This window comes from Quercus robur, chromosome 2 (genome assembly GCF_932294415.1).
Source record: "Quercus robur chromosome 2, dhQueRobu3.1, whole genome shotgun sequence".
NCBI lineage: Eukaryota > Viridiplantae > Streptophyta > Magnoliopsida > Fagales > Fagaceae > Quercus > Quercus robur.
In genome coordinates, this window is record NC_065535.1 from 4,705,291 (window position 1) to 4,716,870 (window position 11,580).

Genomic DNA, 11,580 nt, shown 5'->3' on the forward strand with positions numbered 1-11,580 from the left:
AAAAAAAAAAGATTGATAAGGGTCTGTTCCTGATATCACTATTTTATTCGTTTCCCTTCAATTTCTTATTTCTTACCCTTGTATTCTTTTCCTTCACTGCACACTCTGATAAAACTCCAAGTCTTCCATTCTTCTCTTTTATCTTCCCCATCCCTCTGTCTTTCTGCTTAATTCTCAGTTCTCAACTTTTAAATACTTCTCTCTCAAATTGCTCCTCCTTTTAGGACTCTTTTTCTATAGACAGTTCTATAAGCCATGGATCATATGGAGCAGTTAAAGGCATCAGAGGACCAAATGGAGATGATGATGATGTTGGAAATGGACAAACTTCCTGAGTTTTGTGGTGCATACAATGATGTCAATGAGTTGCAAACCCAGGAGTTTTCTGGTCCTAGTAGTATTAGCAATAACAACAATATTAGCAATATGTCGCATTACATGAATAACCCACAAATAGCTTCACCACCTTCACCCTTATTTCTAAACCTACCATCCACTATCTCATTCCCTAACACCAACCCAATTCAACAAGCTTCAACTCCATCATTCTTATCAGGTGCAAGGGCAGTTTCTACAGCAACACAGAAGAGGAATTCAATGGCGGCAATGAGAGAAATGATATTTCGGATAGCAGCAATGCAACCAATACACATAGACCCTGAATCAGTGAAGCCACCAAAGAGAAGGAACGTGAAGATTTCAAAGGATCCCCAAAGTGTAGCTGCACGCCATAGAAGAGAAAGGATAAGTGAGAAGATAAGGATTTTGCAAAGACTTGTCCCAGGAGGTACTAAAATGGACACTGCTTCTATGTTAGATGAAGCAATTCACTATGTGAAATTCTTGAAGACACAAGTGCAATCCTTGGAAAGAGCTGCGGCTAATAGGCCAACTGGGATAGGGTTCCCTGTGGCTATGTCTAGTGGGAGTAATATATAGTAGTTATCTTCCTATGGCAAAAGCTTCCCAAGCTCCTCATGCTCAAACTGTTCAGCCTTATGAAGATGCTTAATTAGCTGAAGAAGATGATTTTTTAGCTTCAGAATATTGATTTTGTCTAATGATTGATGATGATTTGTAAGGTTATAGAGCGGGGCCATGCAATGCAAGGTTGATATTCTCTTTTTATCTTTAGACTTGTATGCCATGTTATATAACAATAAAACTCACTGAAGAGATAGCCCATTTTCCAAAATTGCCAGAGAATCTTTCTTTCCTCTTTCATATCTTTAAAGGTATCCAATCCATTCCTGTTATAGAATAATTTGTTTTAAAATTGAACATTAACATAGAATTCTTCTAACTTTTCATTTATATTTATATTTTTATAGTAGAATGTGTGCGTTCTCTATTCTATACGTTTTAAGTTGGAGAGAGAGAATAAGATTCAAAACTTTATTTGATCTAAAAGCTATTGGTATGATGTGTGAGTTTATTTTCAAGAAGAAGAAGAAGACTTAACATAATAATCTCTATTTCATAAGATGTGACCTCCCAAGTGATTGTGTTATCCCTAAGAATATTATCTCATTCTAATATTTTTATTGTTGTAATTCAGAAAATGATGATGTTGGTGGGTTGATAGACTATGCAGCAGACTATTCATTTATGCCGACGGAGAAAAATCTAGCTAGGGAGTCTAGAAATAGCTATATTGGGGGACCAGTGTATTGGGACTAGTTAGTACCTAGTACATGGAAATTTCAAGCCTTTGGTTTCGGTTAGTGACACATGTATCATTCAAACCAAGAAAATTGCTATTCTAGTCTCCCATATGTACTAAAAGATAGAAAAAAATGTTCTGAACTATACTATTTGTCACAACTTAACCATATATGTCTATGATCGAAAAGTCACTGCTTTTTTTTTTGGCCACTCACTACTCACAATTGTATGTATATGTCAAAATTATGGTAAAAATTGTGGTGATGAACTTTGAAATGAACTAATTGAAGAACAGGTATTTACACGTGTTGGTTAGAGCTCTGTGTAATGATTACACGTCTAGAAGACCGAGTAGTTTGAAATGACGGGCAAGAAAAATTTGATGCATTATTGGGTGAGTGTATCTGTATTCACATTCAATAAGGGAAAGATGTAGAAGTGAGAAGACTGAAGACCAATCCCAAAAGGGAATACATGTGAAAGTCTGACATTTCGGTGGTGCTTTTACTATTGGGACTCGGCAATGACGTCGTTTTTCGTTAACTTAACACGTGATCTCAATCTGCATGGTCAACCTATTTGGATTCTCTCCTTCTTACGTGGCTGTCCACGTTGTACATTCCAAATTAATGGTTTTTTTCTTTTTTCTTTTTTCCCCTCTTACCGCTACAATTTTTCTTTTTTCATACTATTAATATGTTGAATAATTATTAATAAATAAAAAAATAATATGGATAGCAGGTCTAATAAGAGTTTACTATAATAACAATTTATAAAAATGTTATAAAATAGTTTGAGATTAAAACATTACTCTTTTTTAACTTGACAAATTGATCTAATGGGTTAGGATGCATTTTTTTTTTTCCCATTTTATTCATTTCTAGGCTAAAAATTTATATTCTAATTCTAAGTACCAATTAGTAATTTGTGCACTTTTAAACATTCATGAAATAAATTGATTTCAAATAAAAAATCATTTTAAGTATAAGGAGAGTTAGAATTCAAATTTTCCCTCTCATACATGGTGTAACAATTTTCCCCTTTCATTTTAGGAAAATTTTGACATCACTTTTATGAGAAATGAAAAAAACTGTCAAAATATATATTTTTTTTCTTTTCCCATAAAAACTTTTTTTAACTGGATTGTTAACAAGTGTCCTTAAGACACTTGTTAGCATTTCCCTTATAAATATAAGTAAATAATTTGTCAATGTTAATATTTTTAAAATTGTTGATGCCCACTTTGGCAGAGAGGCCCAATAGCGGGAAGAAGCCCAACAATGTGGGAGGAAAATATTAGTAAATTGAGAAGAAAATCATTAAACCCGAATGACTGGAATAATAGATCATAGGCCTAGAAAAATAATAAATAGGCCTCAAAGAAAGCAAGCGGGCCTAAAGAAGCCCAAAGAAAAGAAGTAGTAAACCCATGGGCATTATATGAAATAGAAAGCAAGCAAGAATGGACTAAAGAGGCCCGAAGTAATGAATTAAATGAGTAAGGGGTTAGTGGAAAGCCCATGAATCTCAAAAGTAAAGGATATAGTAATTTGGGCTGAGAAAGCCCAGAAGATTTAGCAAAGGCCCATGGGAGTAAAAATGGGCCGAGGATGCCTAAGGGAAGGAAATGGGCCGAGGATGCCCAAAAGGATGAGATGGGCCGAGGAAGCCTAGAAGCAATAGAATGGGTTAAGGAAGCCCAAAATAGTATGAATACTAGCCCAATGGTAATACTGGGCCACAAGAATTAAGCAAAGGGAAAGTATACAGCAGGCCCAAAAAGAGCCTAACAAGCACGGGCTATACAATAGCATAGCAGGAATGACAGAATGACATGGTAGAAGTGCCAGCAGACCTACGAAAGGGGCAAAGATGGATTAGAGATAGAATAAGCCACAATCAAGCAAGGCCCAACCCAAGAAGGAAGTAAGACATGAAGAACGAAGGCTCAGGGAAACATTCATGCCACAAGAAGTCAAGAACAAGCAGCAGAATGTACAGACTAGTCATCACGTCATGGCAAACACATGAGCAGTAAACAAGCGATGGACACACATGGAAGTGGAGCACACATAAGGCTCAAGCACCACTAACCTATACCCAGCCAATATAGGGGTGGTGGGACATAGGTCAAAGGTAAGAGAGGGTATGGTCTGGCGATGGGGAGAAGGAGAGAGCCTATTCTGGAGTTCCCACTCAAACTCTTTTGGGGAAAATGTCTTGCTGGGATGACATACCACCCAAAAGAGAGAAAGATGAGTTGGAATCACTAGGTGGATGCCATGAGGGATGGTGATAGAGAATGCCCACCCTTATCTGAATGGGAATGCCATGGTAAGCAAGCAAACAAAATAAGACTCTTTGTTTGGTAGTGGGGTGTGGCATGGCCAGCACAAGTAAGTGGTGGTGGCTGAGTAGCTGATAGACCAGTGGGTGGTCTGAAAGGACACCCACATCCAGACAAAAGCAGTTAAGGGGTAAAACAGTAAAAACCTTTCATGACAAGCAATATAAAAGGGCCCTCAGCCGTGTACAGGGAGAGGGGGGGGAGGGGACAGAAAAAACAAGAAGAACGGAGCAACAGGAGAGAAAAGCAAGAGTGAACATAACAACCCCACAAGGGAACAAGAAAAATAGAGAAAAATGGAGTAGAAAACTTAGAAAGAAAAAGGAGGAGTTAGAAAGAAACAATAGAGAGTAGGCAAGAGTGTGAAAACATACATGCACCAATAGGTTAATCCCTTTTCTCCCTCTAAAAATCTACCCTCTATTAAAGATTAAGGAATTTGAGTATAAGTCACTTAGGCCCATTCTCTCAAAGTGAGTTATTTCCATGGCAGGATCTCCCTGTGAGGTTACTCACATTGAAGAAATGGCTCCCTTCTTGGACTTAACCCCATAAGACAACCAAGCACGACAGACTAACAATTTCTTCTTTTGTTTTATTGATTAAGCATTGGTGTTATTTCTCTCTTGTTATTATCATCTTATTTATATTACATTTATACTGTTGCATTGCTTTACCTTTTATTTTATTCAATATTTTCTGCTTTCCTGCTGACAATAAGTATACTCCCTTTTATTGTTGCTATATTATATTTGTTTGCCATAACCTTTTTGTAACAGTTTCCTCTGCCATGGGTATGTCACCAAAATTTTAGCAAAATAGTCTTAGTTTGCGCACAAGCCAGTTTGGGGTGTGTTGCAGTCAAGCCGGTCCTAACTCTCCTACCCAGAACCTTTGGGCCTTAGCATGGCAGGAGGCAACCTAGCCCATAGTTGCAAAAAGGCCCACCACAAAAATCAAACCATTAAATTACATGTTGTCTTTGTGCTTAACATGCATGTCATATTTTATAGTAATTAGACTTTATTTATTATCTGATCAATGATGCAGGAGAAACAACTCCCCAGTTTTACTTTTAACTTAACTTTAAGCGAAGATAAAACAGAAATGTTTGAGAACACTAAAACAGGAACAAGAAAGAAAAAAAGAACATCTATGATATATAATTTTGATGCAATAAATTATGTCCTGCATTATAAATGGTAAGCACAAAGTAAAAGTTCATTTTCCTTTTGTCAACTTTTCCTCTTTTCTCTTTAGTGATAAATAATGTCTTGCAAACGTGTTAGATTACCTTGAGAGAGTAATAACCACCTACACTCTTATTTTAAGAATAATATAAAATTATACATTTTATTCAGTTTTGTTGCCCTTTTGTACAACTTGAACAACAACAAATGTAAGAATATAGTACAGACATTTTAACTCACACAAGCTAGAAAATAAAGACGACGTACTACTACACCATAGCAAACTATAACAAATTTGGACTCAACAACTCACTAAGAATTGTGTAGCATACAAATAATTTTATTATATAAACCTTATAAATCAATGCATCACAAATCATAAAATAATCATTAAAATATGGGCAAAGTTTTGCTACAAAATTGATTGTAGCTTAAGGTTACAGCCTTATTCAATATATTTTTATTAGAAATGAATTTTAATAAATCCACCATTAAATTACATTTTCTTCTTATATCTTCCATGCTTGCAAAATTTTTAGAAAATTATAGATTAATAGTCATGTCATCAATAAATTATTTAAATTGCAAGTTTTTGTAGTTTAAAATTATATATAAAAATATAAGCCTATATATGATATAGTAAATAATATTTGATTGACATAAAATTTAACATGTGTATTGAGAGCATAAAGAATATGCAATTCAATGATTAGATTTTCAAAATATATAAGAATTCTTTATTTTATTAAGTAAGGTTGTAGATTTAGGATACAACCAATTTTATGGCTAAACTTTGTTTTTAAAATATTTATTTCTTATATTTTGAGTGGGTAAGAATCACATAAATCTCATCAATTTATAAGTCTTTTGTGATAAAATTTATAATTATTTTTAAAAAATTGAACTAAAATAGATGAGCTCCTTGACAATTTCAAGTTCTTTATAGAGATGGATAGGTAACAGATTCTAAATATTTCCACCATAGCCCCTGAATATTTTAGACTACGGTCTTGGACATCAATTCACAGACTACGGTCTGGGTCATCAATTCACAAAATCAACAAATATATGCTGATGGTGTCGGCTAAAATTTCAATAAAAATATTATATAAATAATACAAGAAATGTTATATTTATATATAACATTTACACAATGAATATCAAGTGATAGGCTATTATTGGTTGTTACTAATAGACAAAAAAGTAATTTTAGTGGTGGATTTAAATTAAAATTAGTAACAATTTACCATCTGGACTTTTTTTTTTTTTTTTGAGAATTTTTAACTTATGGCGTCCACTCCTGATAATAGCTCTTTATTATCAGACCAAGACACCAATCAGTTTTTGGTGTAGGCGGGGATTGAACCCCAGATCTTTTATACAACCATCAGAGACTTTATCAGTTGAGTTAACTGGAACCTACTACCATCTAGACTTTATTGTAAAAGTATTGTGAACGTAACACTTCTCTAATAATAATAACTACTAATTCCTTAGTCTTTATTAAAAAAAGAAATAACAATAAAATAGAAGTTATTTGCTAAGCACAAGCTAAGTACATTCAAATCCCTCAATTGATGTTCTTATTTTATTTTGTCAACCTTCAAAGAAATAAAACATAACTAGAGGCCTTACATCCCACCCTGTATTGCACTTTCTCTGCACACATAGCTCTTTAGCAACTTTGCTAATCTCTCTGGTCATACACCTCATTGAGCAAGCTATTTTTCCCTGGCAAAGGAGCTGGTGTTAGTGGCACTAGATGCACCTCATCATCGTTGCTAAGCCAACCATGATAAGGTCGCCGTCTTCGGGTATAGGAAGACCATTTGGGGACTGGAACACATGTCAAGTTTTAGCACGAACAATATTTGCTAAGGATGGGAGATAATTCTCATCATCTACAAAACAAGAACATAAATCACATTATTTAATATTTTCATTTGCATATACACTCGTAGTACCATTAAATATATATATATATATATATATATACTATATAATATAAGTTGGGCTTAGAAGTCGTGGTTACGCCAAGTGGCTTAATCAAATTTAAGAGATCTAGGGTTCAATCCCCGCCTACACCAAAAACCGATTGGTGTTTTGGCCTGATGATAAAGAGTATCATCAGGAGCGAACGTCATAAATTGAAACTTTCTCAAAAAAAAAAAAAAAATACAGAAATTTTGTCAAATTTTTTTAAAATAAATATATATTTTTTGTCCTTATCTTCTTCTCCTATAATTTCTAAGTTGATAAAAATTTTAATTTGCTTACAACCCAAATTCTTCATCTAATCCCTTTTGTGTCCACATGAGACTTGGAACCCAGATGGTCTTCCTTATCATGGCTGGATAAGCAATGACTAATAGGTGAATCTAGTGCGACTAACACCAGCTCCTTTGCTAGAAAAAATAGCAAAGTTGCTCAAAGAACTAGATGTGCAGAGAAAGTGCAATAAAAGGTGGGGATGTGAGGTTTCTAGTTATGTTTTATCTCTGTCTTTATGATATGAAGGTTGACACACTACAAAAAAAAGAACTTATGGCCGCGTTTTTAAAACGTGGCTATAGCCTATAGCCGCATTTTTTAGGCCGCGCTTTTTGATGTGGCCTAAAACCTGTGACTATAGGACTGACGGTCCTATGGCCGCACTTTTTAACCGCGGCCCAAGACCAGGTCCTATAGCCCTGTTTACAACGCGGCCTAAGCGTCTGGTCTTAGGCCGCGTTTTAAACGCGGCCTAAGGTTGTGGTCTTGGGCCGCGTTTTAAACGCAGCCCAAGGTTTAACCTTAGGCCACGTTTAAAACACGGCCTAAGACCAGACCCTTAGGCCGCATTTAAAAAGTGCGGCCATAGCTCCCTTGGTTGACAGCCTCAAAGACATATTTTAGTTGCGTTTAAAACACGGCTATAGGTTGTTAGAACTATAGCCGCATTTTTAAAATGCGGCTATAGCCTTTTTTTTTTTTTTTTTTTTCTTCCTTTCTAGGCCTGATGACAAATGCTCTTCTACAAACGCTTCTTATCAGGATTGAATGCAACAAAATAACATGCTTGAATTTTTCTCCATCAATAAAATCATAAGTAAATTTCCAAAGACATCAAAACCCAAAGATCAATAGTTGGAAAGATTTACAATTGATCATATTCAGTTCTAAGACATGGCAAAATGTTCACCATATGATACATAACCTAAGTACCATCCAAACAAGTCTTTTTAGCAACTATACAATTCTTAAATAGATGAGCTTTAGTTTCTAGTTCTAGACCGCAAAGGGAACACGTCTTCTTCTTCAATCTTAATTTAATCTTGAGGCCAAATCTATGTTTAGAGGAAGTGCTCCTACTGCAATTCTCCATAGTTGGACCTTTAGTCTTTTAAGGATTCTACTCTTCCAGTGCTTTTTCTAGAATGGACCTCATCAAGAATTCTACTGCTATGTTCCAAAATTAAATCTTTGAGAGTTGAAATCTAATAAGTAGATATAAAGAAAAGGTACCAGGTTAGCCACCATTAAAGGTTAATAATCAATGCCTTCAAACTTGGGCTTAGGTTTAAAACCATCCACAAATGAAATCTATCTATGGGTCCTTTCAAACCACAATGTCTACATGATTAGATTCATCTTATATTTATCTTTTAATTTTGTTTAAAAAATTTAAGAAAATATCATTTAATGCATTGTCTTTTACATAAAATGGTATAGATTTTTTAAACTATTCTCCTTAAAGTCATAGAAGCAATTTTAAAGATTCTAAAAAGAAAGAATCTTACCATCCATGAACCATCCACCATCAGAGGATATGTAAGCTTTTGTTATGATAAGGTTAAGGTAAGTATGGACTTGTACAACTTCGAGAAGTATTCCATGTTTGTTTGCACTGTCAACCTGCATCATACAATGGAATAAGTACCAAAAGATTCTAAAAATAAAAAAATAAAAAGGCTTGGATTTGTACAACAAAGAGAAACAAATTGAAAGCTATATCCTTATCTAAAGCATATATTGAAAGCTTTACCTAAAGTTCTCATCCTCAAAACAGACTTGTTTTTTTGGCTAATCCAACACTCTCAGGAAAATAACTTATGAAGACAATATCCCTCATAGTAACAGTCCCTTTACACTTTCCTAATTCTTCTACATCATGATCTCTCATTATAGTCATCAACAAACAATTTAACAATATTTGTGTTCCCATAACTGGATACCAAAGTTTTAGCTAAAAAAACAATGAATACCAAAGATTACAGGTGTTAATCTTTGGTATCCATTGTTTTTATATTAGTAAGAGCAATGTTAAAAACAATGGAAACAAGTACTCAACTACAAAAGATGAGGCTTACAGTTACAGGTGTTAATGCCAAGCCCACCAATAAGCCTCTTCTTCTCATCTACTTTTATGGAAATGAGACATTACTATGGAAACAAAAACTATGATTTATTGACTTACCAGAAAAAACTATGATTTATTGACTTACAATTCCACCCTAAAGAAATCTGTGGGCAAGGAACACATCTACATCATACCTGCAAAGCCAGAAGTCCGATTAAAAGGTTCAAAAAGTTTTAACTAAGTTACAAACACTATAAAAGGTAATTAGTGAATTTATATATACTAATTATAGTCAGACCAAAGCAAGAAAGCTATTGTGATTGTACATACAAAAAGCTAAGCCCTTCTAAATTTTATTGTCATTTTTTTCTCATTTATTTTAAAATCTTTTTTTTTTATATATTTATTTAGGGGTGGGTGAGAGGAGGTTAAAATGCAATCTAGAGGGATCAAACTTGTAAATTAAACATTTTGTCAATTATTTTAGTAGATATACGTTCCCACTTCTGGTAAACTCAATGCTGAAAGCCAACTATTTTGGGTCGCAATTGTAAGTTAATGGGGTGGATTGTTGAACACACTCCAAAGGAAGAATCTTATGAGGTGAAATTAAAGCAACTGTCCAAAATAAGTAAAAGCCATAGTCATATGCATTGTCTTGACATACTGCACATCAATCAAAACATCCACAATTCAAATACATTTATTTAATGAGCATGTTTTATTATAATATCACATACCATAAAGCAAATTTGACAACTAATTACTAATTGTGTTGATGGCAACATCACAAAAGACATAAAATGAGGAGGATGAAGGAAGTGAAGCAAGAGAAGCAGTAGCTAGGCTTCTATTCAGCATTGGAGCCATTGAAAACCCCTTTCTTCTAAATTCTAATTCCCAGTGATCAACATATTTAACCCAGTGATCAACCAATGATTTAATTTTCTTGTCATTTCTACATATATAGAAAGTAATAAGGTGCTAAGTGGCAAACTGACAGAGAAGTGTTAAGGCTTTTCTCCTTGTTCTTCTTTTCTTATCCAAATTCTTTGGTTTTGGTATTGGTAAGACCATTTATAGAACTACCTATGCTAGAGTTGTTGATTGTGTTTAAATATATTGACAGCTACAACGCACATTCAAGAAATGAAAACTAAAACAAGCTAATACCCACTTAAATGCAATCACAACATCAAAACCCACTTCATGTGAATATGGCAAAGAGACATAACACAAATTAAAAGGCAAATGAACTTACCAAGAACTTGAAATTTGAACTCACAAACGTTCTAGCTTTCAATCCCACAAATAGTGAAAAAACTGCTGGAACAATTACATTAATAAATTCAATCTCACTTGCTAAAAACAATCAAAGTAGCATCATTACCTCAATGATGCAAGTGAGTACCATATATTGCACTGAGTGATTCAGCCAACAAAAAACAGAGTATCTAATATAAAAAATGCAAGTCAGTATAAAAAAAAAAAAGCAAGTCAGTTTCATTCTCAATGCTCAGTACCATATATTGCACTTATGCTGATAATTAAATGGTAAGAATATCCTTCTACATATTCAATCTCAAGAATTATTTCATAAAAATTAACAAAATTCATTATTAAAGCACTTCAAGTAGAACCATAGATTCCTTAACTAAACCAGAAAACAATTCTTAAGTCATAAACATGTGGTGAAAAATATACCAGAACCTAAGATTTATGGAAATGGAAACAAGTACTATAGTTTCAAAAAGACATGGGACGTTCAGCACAGCCCAATATTTTTCACATATGTTTGAACAAATGTCAGACAAAGGTTTACACAAGCCCTGCCATAAAAAAAGTTGAAACACCCCAAAATCTGTAAGAGTTTTCCTACAAACTGTAGACCAAATTAACCTGAAAAAGAGTTGGACCAAGGCACTATTGCTTCATGGGATATCTCCAAGACAAGATAAATATTCGCATTAGTATATAATAATAATAAAAGGCTGAAAATAAGTTGAGGGTTCTGATTCTTGAGGCTTAAAATTACAATT

General features: G+C 34.1%; 1 protein-coding gene and 1 long non-coding RNA gene across 2 annotated transcripts; one reads left to right on the forward strand and one right to left on the reverse strand.

The window, feature by feature from the left end:
* On the forward strand, window positions 1-1,128 carry LOC126710500 (transcription factor HEC1-like). The gene has a single exon (XM_050410981.1). It carries the CDS (start codon window positions 256-258, stop codon window positions 937-939), a length of 684 nt encoding a protein of 227 aa, XP_050266938.1. The 5' UTR covers window positions 1-255; the 3' UTR covers window positions 940-1,128.
* Window positions 1,129-10,456: 9,328 nt separating this feature from the next.
* LOC126710505 (uncharacterized) lies at window positions 10,457-10,948 on the reverse strand. Its single transcript, XR_007649676.1, has 2 exons — window positions 10,803-10,948; window positions 10,457-10,499 (listed from the first exon to the last, which is right to left on the reverse strand). It is a non-coding gene; the product is annotated as an uncharacterized LOC126710505 (long non-coding RNA).
* Between the last annotated feature and the right edge of the window lie 632 nt (window positions 10,949-11,580).

What these genes read in the sequence shown, in the direction of transcription:
- LOC126710500 (XM_050410981.1), top strand. Translation starts at nt 256, where the DNA reads ATGGATCATATGGAGCAGTTAAAGGCATCAGAGGACCAAATGGAGATG.